The following is a 19123-nucleotide window of genomic DNA, read 5'->3' on the forward strand; positions in this document are numbered from 1 at the left end:
CAGAGGAACTGAGGCCTGATAAGACTTTAACTGGTGCAGAGCCGGCCCAGAAGCTGGACCACCTCCAGAGAGAAGCTTCAACAGTTAACAAATTTTTTTTTTTTGGGTCACACCCAGATATGCACAGGGGTTACTCCTGGCGGTGCTCAGGGGACCATATTTGATGCTGGGAATTGAACCCTGATCAGTCGCATGCAAGGCAAACGCCCTACCCACTCACTGTGCTATCATTCCAGCCCCAACAAATGGTTTTGATAAGGACCTGAAGGTAAATCACAGAGAGTCCCAAGCTCTTCCCCAAGACAACACTCTAGCAACACTCACCGCCATAGAAAGCCCCCATGTGGAGAATGTTTGAGAGAAAACCTAGAAATCCCGACTCCAAACATATAGGTGGGGCACTTCTGCATTCTGAGGAGACTGCCCACAATTCTACTGGTCTGGACTCCCAGCACTCCCTCTCTGCACAAGCCCAGTTCTCATCAACCCAGTATTCTCTTTCCTTCTTTATGATCTCTAAATGCAACTATTTGCATTCCTGCAAAGCAAGCTCACTCCAGAGATCCACAGCTCCCGGAAAAACTAGGTGGTAGGGACCATTTCCCACCCAGGCAGAACAAGTGAAACGCAGGTGTGCTTTGCCAAGTGCTGTGTGGAGCTGGGTGAGACCCTGGATTTGATCCTTGGTACAAGAAGGTTTTGATCCTTGGTACAAGAAAATAAAGCAGTCCAACAAATGAGAGATGTCCAAACTAACTTGAAAATATCCATTGTGATCCAGTAATTATACCACTACCTTTCCTAAAGGACCTGTAACCCCCTAAGTTCATAATATTTTAATATTTACAATAACCAAACATGGGATCTATATGACAATCAATGGTTGATATATACTGATTATATGTTGATATGATATATATATATATTCTCAGTAGAATACTAATTAACTATTGCTACCTGGAATAACAAGAATGGAACTCAGGGGCTGGAGAATTAGTATAGTCCGTAGGGCTCTTGCCTTGCACGTGGCAAACAGGGTTCAATCCCTGTCACGTGGTTCTTGCATGTCCCACTAGATTCCACCAGAAGTGATACCTGAGCAAAGAATGATCATAGAGCCCAAAACAAACAAAAAGAACAGAATTTGAGATCATTTTGTTAATAGAAATTTAGTCAAGAAGTGAAAGATAATTACATTATTTCACTCAGAAAATACACACCCAAAGCAAATGAGCTAGCAAAACATAAAAAAAGAACTATTATACTCTGAAACACAGAGAGGGACAGGGAGGGGGACTAAGACTAACAGGGGTTAGTCACCAAGCCCACTTTATGGGGCCAGAGAGACAATACAGGGGGAAGGCCCTGCCTAGCAGCAGCCTACCCCAGTTCAAACCTCAGCACTATATATAGTTCCATGCACAGCCAGGGGTCACTGCTGGGGACTGAGCTGGAAAACAGCCCCTACATACCACCGTTATAGCCCCCAAAACAAAATTCATGTTTTATTCAATTGGACATGCTGGTTGGAAAGTTAAACTACTAAAAGGTGCAGAATACAGATGGTGGCTTCTTTCAAAGTTAAAAAGCAGGAGCAGGATCAGCTAGAGAGAGCTTAAGGGCTGGAGAGGCCCAGCTTTGATGCCTAGTTTCAGAGGTTCCGTCAAGCACCGTGAGGTATATCCTCAAGCCCTGAATACACAAATTTACAGATAAAATCAAAACAATATAATGGAAACAGACAAATAGCATTATTGGGAGTCTTTTAACGCATTAAAGATGATTTGTGACTTTTTTTTAAACAAGTCTTTAATTAAAAAACTCAACAAAAATATATAATCGAGCATTTTACATAATACATACATTCTTTTTTCTGCAGGTAAGATAAGCAGAAGGCAAAAGCAGATAGACTGTATTGCTTCTCTTTGGCAAATAACCAATATTATCCTCTGCAGAAACATAAGATACATGTAAAAAAAAACAAAACAAACCCAAAACACCGCCCCCCCCAAACAAACAATAAAAACCAGGGTCTTAAGGTAATTGTCCCTAGTACAAACAACAAAGTATTTAGCAAGAATACAGTAGGTGAATTTCTCAAGCTGACTACAATTTGTAATACTTTATACCACAGAGGTTAAAGCAGCAAGCTGCTTCCCCAAATCCAGGCTCATAGTAATATTCAGTGGAGAAGGAGGAAATACTCTTTCATTTCTAGTTACATCTTGGCTAGTTTTTACTTAAAAACAAGTTCAAATTCTACCCCTCAATTGTCATTCCTAAGGAAAACCAACACTTTCACTTTACAAAATCTGTTTCTGTTGCAGGTCACTTGTCTGACAGCTAACAGGCAAGCCTGCATTTTGCATGAGGCAATCCTGCTTTATTAAGTCAATATTTACTATCTAACACAGTGTTCCAAAATTTAGGGGAAAAAAAACTGTTTCCACTTAACAGCAAAGAATATGATGTATAAATACACACTGTGCCTCTATTGAAGCATTATATACATGTCAGAGCTAAAAATGGGAAAAGCAAAAGTGTATTCGACATAGAGCACCTTATATCTAAATATATACATGTACGTTATTTGTTTTCACAGTTAGATATTAGGGGGGAAATTTACACTTGACAGGTTTAGAAATATTTATCCTACAGTTGATAAATAATACTTTTAAAAGTTTAACTGATCAAAAGGCAGTATAAAAATGTATCAGATTAGCCAGGGAGGTAGCTCTGTGGTAGAGCACTTGCCTTGAATGTGTGAGATCGTGGGTTCGATCCCCAGCACCACCAAAAAATAAAAAGAAAACTTCAGGAATTGGAGAGACAACTGACAGGGCTGAGAACATGCTCTGCATGCAGATGGCTGGGGTCTGATCTCTGTTCGACGCAGTCCATCCCCTGTCCAAAGCGAATAGTGGGTAGGCCCCAAATGTTCCCTCTCCCCAACAAAAAGAATTTAAACTCCCCCCCAAAAAGCAATGTATCGAATAAAATAAATGTTCTACACCTTGAAAGTATGACACTCGAAGTCAGTAAAGCTTGAGGTTTATGTGAAGTGAATTCTTTTGGTCCCTAAAGAGAGTCCTCTAGATGCGATAGGAGAGGAACTGCAAGACTTTGTAAGGAACCGGCAGCTCCAGGATTTCGTGGGGAGGCATCCCTCTCCGGATTGACATTCGGCATAAATGTTGAAGGCTAGGAACCTGCCTTGGAGTGGCCCAAAAATACACACTTCCATCATGTGTCCTAAAAAAATAAGACAATCATAAGCTGAGTCACCCAAATAGATACATTTTCACATCCTAGAACTCACACTACCAACTAAGGCTATGCTTTAGAACCAGATGCACAATGAAAGCTGATGGCCGCTACAAAATAAAAGGCAGTAAAGGATGCCTATAAAAAGATTTGCTGAAAATTCAATATTGGCACTGACTAAAAGCCACCTAAAACTGCCAATGAAACAGAAAAGTCTCTTACCCAGCAGCTAAAACACTGCCATCAGTAGAAAAGGCACAGCAAAGACCATTGCTCAAAGGAGCAACTTGTACTGGACAATCCTCATCAATTCTCCAGAACCTCACCAATCTGGAAATGAAGAAAATTTTCCAGTGACAATAGAATTAACTTAAAGCAACAACAGTTACATATCAGAGACATGCAGTCACATAGAGTCACCACACACACACACACACACACACACACACACACACACACACACGTAAATTACTGTTAACAAGCAATTATTGCATCTTTCTTTATAAATGCTTACAAGGGAATACTTCCTCTTTACTCTTTGCACACAGACACAACCAGGAAATCTAGTCTTTTTCACATCTTTCTAAATCAGTTACCAAACCTTATCACTTAAATAGAATATGCATAGTAACACAACAGAAAACTGACATTCAGAATCTGAATAAACAAGAAAATGATCACTACCAATAGATACAATCCCAAATGTTTTCTTAAATTCGGTAGTGTGATCAATAGTAAACCAGGGGCAATATCAGAATGCATGCTTTGTATTTGTGAGGCCCTGGATTCCATCCCACACCTTTAGATTAAAGGTCACTTTCTGAAGTGATGTGACCAAACTGATTGCTGTTGCATTCATTCATAAAGTAATTAAAACCAGGAGAAAATGGAATCATTACCATGAGTTTCTTCTGCTTACTCGCTCGTATGACAATTTATCTAAGAGTCATAATTATAGTGGATATAAACTGCAGTGTTCTTACTACTCATTTAGTTTTGAAAATCTCTTTTATCAGAGCTACCCATTTTGCCCATACTAGATAATAAACAAGGAACACAGAAAAGACTGTGACCACTGGATTACATGAACTACCTTGAGGCTATCCTATTTCTATTTTTTTCAGATATAGATATACTTCAGGCCAGTACTTTTTTCTTTCCTTCTTTTTTAGGATTTTGGGCGAAATCCCATGGTACTCAGAGCTTCGGTGACCATATAAAGGTAAAGGTAAAGGCCCTCCCGTTGATCATCGATTTGCTCGAGCGGGCCCAGTAACGTCTCCATTGGAGACTTTGTTGTTACTGTGTTTGGCATATCGAATACGTCACGGGGAGCTTGCCAGGCTCTGCCGTGCAGGCGAGATATTCTTGGTGGCTTGCCGGGCTCTCCGAGAGGGGCGGAGGAATTGAACTCGGGTCGGCCATGTTGGCTGCATGCAAGGCAAACGCCTTACCGCTGTGCTATCGCTCCAGCCCATATAGTGCTGGGAATCAAAATGGGGTCAGCCACAATAAAGGCAAGCACTTCCCACCCTATCTCTCTATCCCCATCCCAGCCCCAGGTCAGTATTCTACAAAATACATCAACAGTTCTTCATGCAAGTTGTCAGGGAAAAACTGTACAAAAGCTTTTAATTTGGGGGTGGGGGGCCCACACCTGGTGGTGCTCAAGGGCCACTCTCAGCGGTGCTCAGCAAATCATGTGCTACCAGGATGGAGGTGGGGCTGCCCACATGATGATACTAGGCCTCTGACCATTTCTTGGCCACCAGAAAGGTTTTTTTGTTTTTGCTTTGGAGGTCAATACCTGATGATGCTCAGGGGACCATATGGGATGCATAGAATAGAACTTGAGTCAGTTACGTGCAAGGCAAACAAACGCCTTAACCCCGGTACTATCTCTCTGGTCCCCAGAAAGGCTTTTAATTTAAGCCTTCGAAATATTTTCATTGAGAGGGCCAGAGAGATCAAGAGGTAAGGTACCTGTCTTGCATATAGCTGACCCTACTTTGATCTCAAACATACCACATAGCCTTGAACAAAAGCCAGGAGTAGTCCCAAAGTACCACAGGGTAAGCCCCCACCCAGCCCCCACAAAGGTTTTCTTTGGGATTGGGGAGGTGACTGAATGGGCTGGAGCTCATGCTCTGCATGCTGGAGCCCTGGGTTCCATCCTGAGCACCACAGGGAGCCAAACTCTATTTCACCCTTCTCACCAATGAGGAGCCCTTGAGCGCTACCAGGTGTACCCCTGAAACCACAAGATTCTCTTAAGTGTTACGATGACAGGCAATATTTAAAAGACAATAGGCCAAAAAGATGTAATGTTCACTTACTTATCGTCAGCGAGGCTTGCAATATGTAGTCCATCATGACTGAAAGATACGGATCGTACCCATCTGTCATTTGCTCCTCCAGCAAATATTGGAGTAGGTGGGGGAAACAGATGCCTGAGGTGAAATACATTATTTTCAGCGGATCAGAGGATCACTTTACGAAACAGAACTACCCATGCAAAAAGTACACCCAATCCCTAAGGCTCTTAAAATGACCTTAATGACAAAGAGACTGAATAGAACTGGAATATTCAAATTAATTAAACCAAGCTTCAAATAGCTATTCAGAGGCTGGAGTGATAGCACAGGGGTAGGGCATTTGCCTTGCACGCAGCCGACCCAAGTTCGATTCCCAGCATCCCATCTGAGCACCGCCAAGAGTAATTCCTGAGTGCAGAGCCAGGAGTAACCCCTCAGCATTGCCGGGTGTGTGACCCCCCCCCAAAAAAAGCTATTCATCTTTTTTTCCCCTTTTTACAATGTGGTTTAAGATCACACTGTGAAGATCACATGAAGTCAAACTTTAGCATTAAACATTAAACTCTATATTCAATCACCACTTGTACAGTCATACACTTTTGGGGGGCCACACCTGATGATGCTCAAGGGTAATTCCTGGCTCTGCACCCAAGAATTACTCCTGACAGTGCTTGAGATATCATGGGATATCGAATCCGGTTAGCCACATGCAAGTGCTCTGCCCGCTGTACTATCACTCTAGTCCTACAGTCTTAACTTTAAATAACATTTTCTTTTTTTGCTTTTTGGGTGATGCGTGGGGGTTACTCCTGGCTCATGCACTCAGGAACTATTCCTGACGGTGCTTGGGGGACCATATGGGATGCTGGGAATTGAACCCGGGTCGGCCACGTGCAAGGCAAACACCCTACCTGCTTTGCTATCACTCCAGCCCCAGTAATAACATCTTTATCAAAAACAGATGGCTGGATAAAGAATGGACCACATACATAATGAAATACTACTCAGCCCTAAAAAAAGGCGAAGTCATGCAGTATGTTGCCACATGGACAGAGGTGGAGAGAATCAAGATGAGTGATATTAGTCAGAGGGAGAGGGACAGACACTAAATGAGCTCACATGCAGGATATAAAGAAACTAAAGCAGGGGAATAACAAATATCAAGTCAACAGAGCATGAGAACTAGCCATCATCCTGTTGAAGCAAACTGCTGGGTGAGAGGCAAATATAGAGTGGGGTTATTGGTGGAAGGAAGTAGACACTGGTGAAGGGATCGATGATGAAACACTGCAAGCCCAAAATGCAATCGTGAATGGCTTTGTAATTCAGGAGAGGAAGAGGGTCTTCAGTAGGAAGCTTTCCACTAGGGTGGGTGGCAGGGAGTGGGAGGAAAGACCAGGGAACACGATGACAATGGTGAAGGTGAGTGGTCACTGGAGGAAGACAGGTTCTGAAAGGAGGTAAAATGATATGCCCTATCCCTTATCAGCGACAATACTGTAAAACACAGTGCCTAAAAAGGGGGGGGGGGGGAAGTGCTTGCTGTAAAGGCAGGAGGGAAGTGGACACAAGTCAAAGAATTGATGCTGGAATGTTGTACACCTGAAACTTCATCAGGAATAATTTTGTAACTTTGTAAATTCACGGTGATTCAATTTTAAAATATGGAGCAGCGGGACTGGATAGCACAGTGGGTAGGGTGTTCGCCTTGCATGCGGCCAACCCGGGTTTGATTCCCAGCATCCCATATGGTCCCCTGAGCACCGCCAGGAGTAACTCCTGAGTGAAGAGCAAGGAGTAACCCCTGTGCATCGCCAGGTGTGACCCGAAAAGCCAAAAAAAAAAAAAAAAAAAAAATGGAGCAAAATGATAGTATAGTGGGCAGGGCCTTTGGCTTGCACCTGGGTTCAATCCCAAATACCCATCTTGTCCCCCAAGCACTTCCAAGAACCACTCCTGAGTGCAGAGCCAGGAGTAACACATGTAGATCACTGGGTGTGAGCCCAAATTTACTTTAAAAAAAAAAAAACTAACAAGAGCCAAATTTATTTTTAGAATTTATAGCTAAAGCTTTGGTCTCTTATATTATTTACACACTAAGTGACAGACTGTAATTCTCTGTTTTAGATATTAGTGTTTCTAGTAATTCATATAACGTAAAACTGTATTGACTGTCAAAGAGCAAACTCCAGACTGAAGTAATTTATACTACACCCACCCAAATTCCATGAGAATGTCTCCAGCATATGGATCCCAAATAAATACTCGTGTATCATAAGATGCAGTAGCCAGTAATGCTCCATCAGGAGAAAAGTCACAAGCTACAACATCATGGTGATGTCCTTCCAGTTTCCTTATCATAGTATATTTATCCATATTCCAAAGAAAAACCTGCAATAAAAAGGCAAAATGTTATAGCTCCCTTCAGAGGCACAGAGGACAAAATGGCACATCTTAACTTAAACTGTTGCATTTAATTAAGATTATAGTAAATTAAACATCATAAATTATGAATAATTAAAATATGCTCAGTGTCACAGTCAGATTAAAATCAGTCTTTAAGTTAATTAAAGTAGACATGCAAACTCTATTTCAAATGCTTCTGTTAAATGTTAATTTAAAAATAAGCCTAAACATAAGAAGGCAGTGAAATTTAACCACAAAGTTATACTGAAATTCATTTATTCCCCAAAACTAATAACTAAAATATACAGAAATAAATAGGGTTAAATTCTACAAACCCCCTTCTTTTCCTTTTTTTCCCAGAAACTACCAAATTTTCAAAAAATATACAGACAGAAAACGTAAGGTTAACAAATTGTTACTCCATTGGCATCTCCCTTTGAGATAATCACTTGTTTACAATAGGCTTGGGTCACCAACGTGAGCCTAGGAAGAGAAACAGATACTGCAAGCAAAGAGAATTTTCACAGCCAAATGAAATTTCTTTGGCAAACATATGGATGTTAAACCACATTACAAAATGAAATCACTAATTTATGAAAACAATACAATTTAACAGTTCTGTGAGTTAAGATTTGCCCATCTTATTTTTCCCCAAACAGACCACAATAATTACTCATTTAAAGATAAAACATTAATGTTATTTACAAACAAGTTCACAAATAGTTTTAGTTTTTAAAGATCAGCAGTTAAACTGTGCAGAATGGCTCTAAATATGACACTAATTTTTAATGTTAAATGTGAGCTTAAAGTTTAAAACAATCCTACTAAGGCAATCGCCTATGGAATAGAGCAATCCTTTGGACTACATTTTTTTTCTGCACAGACATAGTATCATTCCAAAGAAAAATACAAATTTTAAATTGGATAAAAGACTTAAAGTACCTATAGAATTCCAAAAAACAGCACAGAGAAACCATCGAAAGCCAATTACATTACATTACATTGGTTTCACGTGTTAGACTCCCAATTCCTTCCGATTGAAAGACCAATTTACTCAAGGAGTCATGCAGGTTTCAACTGTGGGGTAATTATTTTAAAAAAGAAAAATAAGAAAGAAAGAAAAGCAGAAAGTGGACATCGACCAGCACCTGTGTACGTACAGTACACCTTGCAGCCGAATGCAAGGTTACTTCATCCTATGGTAAAGGTCGCCCCCAGCCCGGTAGCCAGAGATGCCACTCTTTCTGCCCAGCTAACACCATTGTGCGCCTGTGTGCGAGTGGTGCCAGCATAACCTCAATCACACCAATATTGCTGCCACCACCTGTGACAGGGAAAGCAAGAAGCATATGGAAAACACACAGCCTAAAATAACAATGTCAACATCTAGCTCTGTTCTTCTTATGATTTTTTAAAGAAGTATTCCTTTCTAAATTTCCAATATTTGCAACTAGCATTTTAACATACATCTTGACTAAGTAAAATACATTTTAACCAATCATCCCACAAACCCCCTCCCCCATAACTCAGTTATTATGACTCTAATATATATTTGGTCTTCAACCACTGTCGTAAGTTATCTGCAGCTAGTAAGATTTCTTTATACAAAACTCAGAGCTGTAGACAACTAAGAGTTCACTGATAAGTTTTGACCCACTAAGAATCACTTTAGATTTAATCTGACTACAAGCACACTATGAAAGACAGAACATATCAAAATTCACCTAAAACTTACTTTAGAATATACACAAGTGAAATTTTTATTACTAGGATTTTTAATTAATTTTCCCCCAATTAAATGTCTAAGATCAGATGGCACTCAAAACTTTTAAAACAGCAAAACAGACCCCCATCCTCCACCCCAAACAGAACAGAAAATAAAATAGTAAGAGAATGTCTTAACTCTTGGACTAAACCTCTTCTAAAGTACACAAACTTGCCTAACTCTTATAACAAATATTACATACTTCCTTATTTTACAAATATCTAACTGAATACAATCCACTTTCTTACTTCACAACCAACAGTTGTACTTTTCAAATTTCCCTCATGCAAATTCTTCCCGATCATGAAATAAACCATTTAAGATATTCATGACACCGAGCAGACTTAATCAATTACTCAGATTTCAATGATTATGCACACATTATAATCCAATTCACAGTGAATGTACAAGAACTTTGACACGTACTGCTTTACTGGCTCCCACTGAACACAGCATAGAAGAGTCAGGAGAGAATGCACAGTTGTACACCCAGTTCTGATGGCCCCTCAATACTTTCATCATGTTTCCTGAACAAAGAAATATTTGTTAATCCCAGGCTTCACTACAAATGAGCAGCACCTCAAATCAGAATCACTACCTTCTACACTCATTTATTACCACAGGGGTCGACAATATACACTGGCTGATTATTCTTGTAAGGTTTTATTGCAACAAACAAGCCCAGAGGTTCATATTGTTTTATGATGGCGAAATTGAATGACTGATGGAGACAGCAGAGCATGGCCCGCATGCCTATATAATCTTTACCACTGGACCCTTGAAAATGACACCTGACCCTTCAACTGCCGTTGACACACCCACCCTAGAGTAACACAACTAGAATATGTGGCCCCTACAGAGAATAAATGCAAGGACAACTAAAGAAATAAGTGCAGGGCAAGGAATGCAGACCCATGATAGATCACGCGTCTTGCATGTGTGGGGTTTGGGTTTGCTCCCCAACACCAAATAAATAAATGAGCGTGACCCCTGACAAGCACCAAAGGCCACTGTGCAAGCACAATCAAAAGTGAAAAAATAAAGACTGTGTGCTGTGATCTCAGTACCATCAATAGAGGGACGATTTTTGTTAAAATTACTGCAAACACTTTTTATTAGAGGCTAAGAAGGGGTTGAAATGGTCATCTCCAAACCTCTTGAAACAAGATATAAATACAATCTCTCCTCTCTCCCTCCCTCCCTCACCAAGTTTTCTAAAGAGTGCTCGACTCTGGTTCCCTACTATGATGCCGGAGGGCAAATGAACATTTACAAATAATTTCATATTTGACACCTAACTTCATATTATGCTTGTTAACATTCACAGGTTACAAATTCTAGTATACAAATCATCTTAACCTAAATCTTGTAGATTTACTAGTAGCAAACCAATAAAGCTCAATTTATCAGGCACATAAATAACCCTCCATAAAATAAAGGAAATGAGAGAAGAGAGACCAATTCATATAAAACCGTAAAATGGAATCAAATGGTTGATATTGATCTGTATGGTTAGAATAAGAGCAGACTGCTTAGAGTAACTGCTGACTTCCACTCTGTGTCACATTTATGGTTTTGTTTGATCTACTAAGGAAACAGATCAAAAGATTAGGCAGAGAAAAGAAACTTTGACCATATGTTGCTTTTGAAGTCAAATGTCCCATAAGAGCCCAGTACCTTCTCGTCCAAGCAGTAAGCAATTATTTACCATAGTCTGGAAAACACATACCATCATCTTTTAGGTCCCACACTCTTAGAGTTTTATCTCTTGAAGCTGAGACAAGGATCAAGCTCCCATCTGGAGCAAAAGTTAAATCTCTGACCACATCAGTATGATCCACCAAGTTAAGGAGGAGTTTTCCTAAAAAAGGAATAGAGAAAAGAGAAGGGGCAGAAACTTTTTTTTTCAGTGGGGGAGGGGATTAAAATATGGTCACTCGCCATTGAAAAAGAAAAAACTTTTATATTTGGGCCTCTCAATTTTCTGACTTATACAATCAAGTGTTTAAGAATTCACTATTTGTACTTTTTCATTTCTGGGTCCTTTATGATAGGTCCTTTCCTATGTCAGAAAGAGAGCTTCATGGGCTAAGCATAAGCTGACAAAGCCCTGGTTACTGGTTCAACCCAGGTCCTGCATTTTCTCCTTAACAATGCCACAAACAACCCTAAGCACAGGGCTGATAGCAGTCCCTGAGTAACCTTGGGGATGGTCCTAAACCAAAATACAGTAAGTGGATTTTTCCCCCTCAGGGAAACCTATTAGAAAAATTTAAAAGGGGGCAAGTTGTACAGGAATTAAGGTATTTGCCGTGCATGTGACCAATCTCAGTTTGGTCCCCAATACTGCATATGGTCTCAACACTGTCAGGAATAATTCTCTGAAAAGACAGGAGAAAGCCCAAAACACAAAGCCAGGAGTGGTTTCAAACCAAAGTTTAAAGGACAACAAAAACTTAAATGGGCTTACTCCTGGCTGTGCTCAGGGATCAGTTCCTGGCAGGGGCTTGGGGAAACATAAGGGGTGGCAGGAATCAAGTTATTGACACAAACTGTTTTAAGTAGTGGCAGATTTTATTATTATTATTATTATTATTAGTTATATTTTGGGCCCCAACAGTGCTCAGGGCTAATCCTAGCTCTATGATTGAAGATGGGTGGATTCAAAGCATCATCTGGTGACAGGGATCAAACTTGGCAAGCAAGTAAAATGTTCTACCATTGTGCTACCTTTCTGATCACAAAAGATTTACCTTTAATTGTCCTAGGAATTTAATTTCTCAGCCTACAGTCTAGTTAAACTTTAGATAATGGGTCACCAAAGCCTCTAAAAGGTTAATGATTGTTGAAAACCAGATTTACCTTGAAAGCCACCAAGCTATTAGTCATTGACTGAAAAAAAAAAATATACAAAAAGGTCACCTAGACCTTTGAGATACAGAGTACATTACTAATTTATGTGATAATTATAAGATTCCTTTCCTGATATAACAGTCCCTCCAAAGTGACCAAAGATATAAATTCTCTATTCCTAAATTAAGACTATAAATTTAAGAGCTAGAGCATTACTGTAGCTTGAATGCAGCCAACCTAGATTCAACCCCTGGTACCATATATGGTCCCTCAGCCCCACCAGTCGTGATCCCTAACCAAGCACAGAGACAGGAATAAGCCCTAAGCACCACCAAATGTGGTCCAAAAATCAAATAAGTAAATAAAACTATAAAGTTAAAATGTTGGTCAGGCCAGACACAATTGAATCACCAGTTTTTTCTTTTCGGTAAGCTCAAAATCCTCAAAGCAGGAGCTAGAGCCCTAGTGGTCCTCCCCCGACTCTGCGAATCATAAATTCTTGTGCCTCTCTATGAGCAGTGTTATGCATCAATGGGTAAAGCAATAAGGTTTGCTTTAAATGTATGACTGCATACCTGTATATGCATCCCATATTTTGATACGTCCATTGTTTAACCCTGTGGCAAGAAGTAGCTGATCTTGTCCAAATCTGAATCGATGCCATTCTATATTTACACAGCAGCTCTGTTTTTCTGGAACTGAAGATCCAAAAGCAAGACTCCAGACTATATCTCCACAGTCTATAACATGCTCACAAAGCTTATTTTTCTGACCACCATCACTATTTTGTCTTGACAATCTCAAACTGCTTGAATTAGTGATATTCTTGGTGCCATGCAAGAGACTGGAAAGGGGTATGAAAAAGGGCAGAAGGGAGATTAAAATCTAATTATTTACTTTGGACTCCTTTGGATACTCAATAATGACAAATACCTGTTAATATAAACTCAATATTATTCTAAGTGATACTAAATAACCACCACAGAATCCTACAGATGGAAAGGGAAAAGTTGCTCTTAGCTAAAGCGGGCATGACTAAACAAATTCAGATGAAAAGGAATTCTCAGTGACTGAGAAAGAGTATGCTCAACAATAAAGCAATGTATAATTTATTTCAAAATTTTCCCGCAGGGGCTGGAGCGATCGCACAGCGGGCAGGGCGTTTGTTTGCCTTGCACGCAGTAGACCTGGGTTCGATTTCCAGCATCCCATATACATTTGGTTTTTGGTATGTAGGGGCTTCTGCATGCAAAGCATGTTCTCTAGCCCTTTGAACAAACTCTCTGCCAATATGTTTATTTTATTTTATTTTTTTGCTTTTTGGGTCACACCTGCCAATATGTTTAAAGAGTCCTACTTGATATAGTGATCTAGGGTCCCCGGAGCACTGCCAGGAGTAACTCCTGAGTGCATGAGCGAGGAGTAACCCAAAAAGCAAAATAAATAAATAAATAAATAAATAAATCATTTGCTAATTTGCTTGCCCTAATTTCCTTTTAACACACAGAAAAACTTGACACAAAAGTATGTGATAAAATGGCCTATAAAGTCAGACAATTCTTAACACATTTTGATACTTGCATTAACAACTGTCTTATCAAAATATTTTGATTATTCCACAGAGGAAACAAGAGATAGGGTGGGAGGGAGAGACAAAATACAAACAAAAAGGTCTTACAAGTTTTTTCGGCACTGGGACCATGGAACAAGTTTTACTGTACGATGTCCTTGTGACCAGGCAAAGTACGAACCATCTGGTGCGAAAGCAACAGTCCAATTTTCATGGCCACATTTCTTGTCAAAAGGAGCTGCTGGAGCTAAAAGTTCACCTATAGTACGGGATCTCACTAAAAGGAAAATAAAAAAGTCTCATTTGGAAGCAGCATAAACAAGATAATAGTCATGCTACTTTAGTGGGGAAGAAGGTTCCCTTTCTGTGCAAACAATGTTCTGCTCTCTATGGTGGAGAGGAACTTTGTACATAAAGACCCTTTAATGACAAAACTATCTTCCAGTTTTGGTCAAGTAACGTACCTAAAATTTCCCAAAGAGTTTTAGAGCATTTCAAAGAAAACTGGACAGATGATAATGAAAGGACTAATCAGGTTTAGCAATTGCTAAACTCCTGGCTTGTATACTACCTTGGAATTTCAAATTACTAACACTCAAAATGAAAAAGGTCTATTTGTAAATAATATACTACCCAAAATATTTGGTAGCCTCCAACAAATCATAAGCCACTTCCATGCCAAATTTACTCAATACCTAAGCCATTATAAACTATATTATATATCTCAAAGGAAAGCACTATCAAACTAGAATATCTTTAATATCTTCATTTTTCCTGAAGCCAAATGTCACATGACATTTATATACTGAGAACAATAATGCTATCAACAGCTACTCTCCCCAAGATCTCTGGTCCTTTTGATCATTCCTTACATTAATCCCAGCCCTCTTTTTCTGTTTTTTTTTTTTTTTTGAGCCAGACCCAGCAAGTCTTGGGGGCTACTCCCAACTCTGCCGATGGACCTTGCAGAGCTGGACTGGGACACACACAAGCCCCCACCATGGAAAGCATGTTCATTCTGAAGCACTCAGCTCACTGAGCTATCTCTCCAGCAACTCCTCATCTTCATACTTTCCTGGAAAACTCACTATGAATGGCACTCTTAAAAACATAAGCACAAGATTATAAAGCAGTGCCTTGGAAAAAAATGTGCAAGTTAACCTTAATTTATGGACTACCTGCAACTCCTCAACATCCTAGGTGCATGATTTAATGACCTTTTGTGAAAGAAAGATTGCCTTTGGGGGGGAAATAGGTCACGAGACGATCCTACATCATCTATGTAGCGCTAACACCAACTGAGTCACTAAACCAAGCAAACCAGATTGGGTTCCTTCTTCACATTCCTCCCTGCAATTTCTATCGAGCAAGGAGCCTCTTTGAGGAGTGCCTTGTGAAAGAGAGCAGCCGCTCCCTACTGGAGAGATGTCTAGAACCATTCATGGAATCTGTCTCTCAGCAAATAACCAAAAAAAGGAAAGAGAAAAAAGCCTTTCTGACAGATACAAAGTTACAGAAGACAAATCAGTTAATTCTGTATCTAAATGCTACTTTTAAAAGAAACAAAGAAACAGGTCATTAAGAAGCTTTTCGTGTTGGATATGTAACTCAATGGTAGAGTGTATTCTTTGCCTATGTGGCTCTGAACTCTATTCACTCAACCAAAAAGTACATACATTAAATGTACATAATACCCAGGAAAATAAAAAAAAATCGAAAAAAGGTTACTCAGTGGAATTTTTGTTTTGGGGCCACATTTGACAGTGCTTAGGACTTGGTCCTGACTCTTCACTCAGGGGTTACTCTTGTGGTACTTGGGGGGCCCATACTGGGTACCGGGGATGGAACCCAAGTTGTCTGTGTACAAGGCAAATACTCCATCCACTGTACTATCCCTTCAGCCTCTCAGCGGATGCTTTTACCTTATGCAGGTATTATTTTCCCACAGAGAGGTAGATAAAAGTTTTCAAAACGATTCATCCACGGGGCTGGAGATATAGTACAGCAGGTAGGGTACTTGCCTTGTACATGGCCAATGGGGTTTGATCCCCAGCACCCTATGTGGTAACCCTGAGCTCAGCCAGGAGTGATTCCCTGCAGTCAGGAGTAACCCAAGCACTGTTGGGTATGGTGAAAAAACAAACAAAATTTATTCAAATGAAGTGAACCACAGAGAAATGAAAAGGAGGTTCACTCTAATGTGATGACTATAGAGGGGAAAAGCCCCACTGAACAAGAACTTTTGAGTTCTACATTCAGCTTCTGATATTTGAAGTAAAAAAATATAGCTAAAATTGAAATTGGAAAAAGTTTATTGTACGTTGAAAAGTTATTATGAGAATGCACCAATATACAGAAAGGACACAGTGTTTGGGCTTCTTCAGTTCCCCCTTTTCTCTAAAACACCATCCTCATGTATTTGGTATTGTTATTCTTATTTTGGGACCACACCAGGTGATGCTCAGGGATTATTCTGACTCTGCACTGAGGAGTCACTCCTAGTGGGTGGATGAAGAGGCGCCACACAGGACATTGAAGACAGAACCTGGGTGGGCTGCATGCACGCAGGTCAAGCACCTTTGTACTATCTCTCCAGCCTTCTCCTGTATTTAGTAAAGGCACAAGTTATTCAACGGGACAAGCAGAGCTTCTGAGCAAATCCTTCAGGGTTTTGTTTTTTGTTCTCCCTTCTGTTTTTCTCTTGGTGCTGGGAATCAAGCCCCCGGACTCATAAAAGCAAAGCAAGTAAGTGCTCCAATGATACCCCTGGCCAGAAAAAAAAAAATTTCTTAAAAAGTGGAGGATTGGGGCTGGAGTAATTGCACAGGGGGTAGGGCATTTGCCTTGCATGCAGCTGACCCGGGTTTGATTCCCAGCATCCCATATGGTCCTCAGAGCACCACCAGGAGTAATTCCTAAGTGCATGAGCCAGGAGTAACTCCTATGCATCATTGGATGTGACCCCCCCCCAAAAAAAAAGAGTGGCGGATCTGGGCTGCAGCGCTAGTTAAGCAGGTAGGGCACTTGCCTTGAACTCAGTGGAGCCGGTTCAATTCCCACCACCCCTGAGCACAAAGCAGTGTTAAGCGTGAGCACAGTCCAATGTGTTCCACTTAAAAAAAAAAAAAGAGGGTCTTTGGGCACTTTCGCGGTGATGAAGGTACCCCGTATATCAAAACTAAAGTCTTAAAACAATGTCACCTAAACTACAATATTTTTTTAAAAAGTTTTAATTTTAAAAAAAGTTAAAGAGTAAATTTAGGGGCGTTTAACTAGGTCAAAGAGATAGAGATTTAAAGGCAGGAGGTCCGGTTCTCTTCCCAGCTCAATATGGTTCACCGACCAGGAGCACTAAGCAGAGTATCCCTGGACACCTGGGTGTGTAGTTTTCCAACCCCAAAAAAGTGTTACAATAGTGTCTTCTGGGGCCGGAGAGAGACGGTACAGGGGCTTGCCTGCGGCGGACCCCGGTTCGATGGTCCCCCAAGTTCACCTGCCCCGATATCTAAGTGCAGAGCCAGGAGTGAATCCCTGAGTACCGCTGGGCGTAGCCCCCCCGAACCACCCCTCTGCCCCCCTCCCGCGCCGTAACGCATAGTTTCGGGTCCAGCGTCACTAACCATAAGTTGATGCGCAGTGCGCGGTACCCCCAATGCCCCCCCACCAGACTCCAGTAGCTGTACCAAAGCGAGGTGCTTCGCACCGCGCCCCGCCAGCCCAGCCCAGCCCGCTCCTCCCGGCCGCTCTGCGTTTGAGAGATAATGCTGCGTCTCCGCCCCCGAACCGCTAACGCCGTCCCATTAATTTAAAAAAGAAAGAAGAAAAAAAAAAAACGACTGCTCTTGATGGGCCGCGAGTCCCAGGGCCCCTTAAAAGCCCCAAAGGTGCCCTCGAGGACTCCGTTCTTTCTTGGAAGCGCCTGGCCCGCCCCGGCGTTGCCCATCGTCGGCTCCGAGCGCTCGAGAAGCCCAGCTGCGCGCCCCCGCGCCCCCCGCCCGCGGCGGCCGGGTGCGGGACGGCGCCCCCGGGTGCGGGACTGCGGGACGGCGCCCCGGGGCTCCCCGCCGGCCGCTTCCTCCTCCCCGGACCCCCGCAGCCGCGCGTCGCCGGCCTCACCGATCTCTTTCTCGTTGACCCTCGGGGGAAAGCTGGCCATCTATGGGGCACCGTCTAGGTCCCGGGGAGCACGACGCGGACGCCAAGAGCGAGAGAAAGGAGCGAGGAGCGCCGAGGGGCGTGACGCGGGGCTGGGTCCCTCCCGGAGCCCGGGATGGAAGGGCGGGACGGGGCGGGGGCGGTCGCTGCTGCGGCTGCTGCTCGCCTGGCCCGCGGGGAAGCGGCGCGCGGACGCTCTGGGGACCCGGCTGCCGAGCCCCGCGCAGACAATAGACCCCGGGTTTCCCCCGACTCGCGCCTGCGGAACCCCCGAGCGCCTGCGACGCGGACGACGGCAAACGAGACACTGGAGACAAAATGGCGGGCGCCCCGGGTACTAGCCGGGCGGGGCGGGGCCTCGTGACGTCATTGAGGCCCCGCCCCCGGCGCGCGGGACGTGCCGGGCCGGGCGCGCGCGGGCGTGGCCCGGGGGGCGCCGAGCGGGGGCGAGCTGGCGGCGCGCCGGCGCGGGGGACGCATGCCGCAGCCTGAGCTCGGCGGCGGCGGCGGCGGGGGGCGGGGCGCGGGGAGGGGGCGCCCGGCGTGCTGTTTCCGAGTTGCGTGGCCTTTGAGGACGCAAGCAGCATTGTTAAAGCTCCTGTTAACCCACAGCTCAAAGACCGAGTGGGACCGAACGTGGCGGCACCGAAAAGAACAAAAAGCCTTTTCAGACGGCGACTCGGCCTGCCCACCTCCCCCCGAGCCCTGCAGGCCGCCAGACTGGCGGTGGCGCTCCTCGGCGGCGGGGAGGGCGGGGGAATGGGATGGGCATGAACATCCCTCTGCCCGGCACGT

General features: G+C 42.7%; 1 protein-coding gene across 2 annotated transcripts; it reads right to left on the reverse strand.

Annotated features, from left to right (window-relative positions):
• Positions 1-1750: 1750 nt before the first annotated feature.
• Positions 1751-18648, reverse strand: WSB1 (WD repeat and SOCS box containing 1). 2 transcript variants are annotated; one of them, XM_056127145.1, is made up of 9 exons: positions 18290-18647; positions 14282-14450; positions 13179-13447; positions 11480-11611; positions 10177-10277; positions 7798-7970; positions 5601-5714; positions 3487-3594; positions 1751-3252 (listed from the first exon to the last, which is right to left on the reverse strand). In XM_056127145.1, the coding sequence occupies exons 1-9, from the start codon at positions 18327-18329 to the stop codon at positions 3093-3095; spliced, it is 1266 nt and encodes a 421-aa protein (XP_055983120.1). In that variant the 5' UTR covers positions 18330-18647; the 3' UTR covers positions 1751-3092. The 2 variants fall into 2 exon arrangements, with proteins under 2 accessions (XP_055983120.1, XP_055983121.1); XM_056127146.1 differs by lacking the exons at positions 1751-3252; positions 3487-3594; positions 5601-5714 and having other exon boundaries at positions 7964-9309; positions 18290-18648.
• Positions 18649-19123: the final 475 nt, after the last annotated feature.

The sequence above is a fragment of the Sorex fumeus genome, unplaced genomic scaffold (genome assembly GCF_029834395.1).
Source record: "Sorex fumeus unplaced genomic scaffold, SorFum_2.1 ptg000063l, whole genome shotgun sequence".
Classification (NCBI taxonomy): Eukaryota; Metazoa; Chordata; class Mammalia; order Eulipotyphla; family Soricidae; genus Sorex; species Sorex fumeus.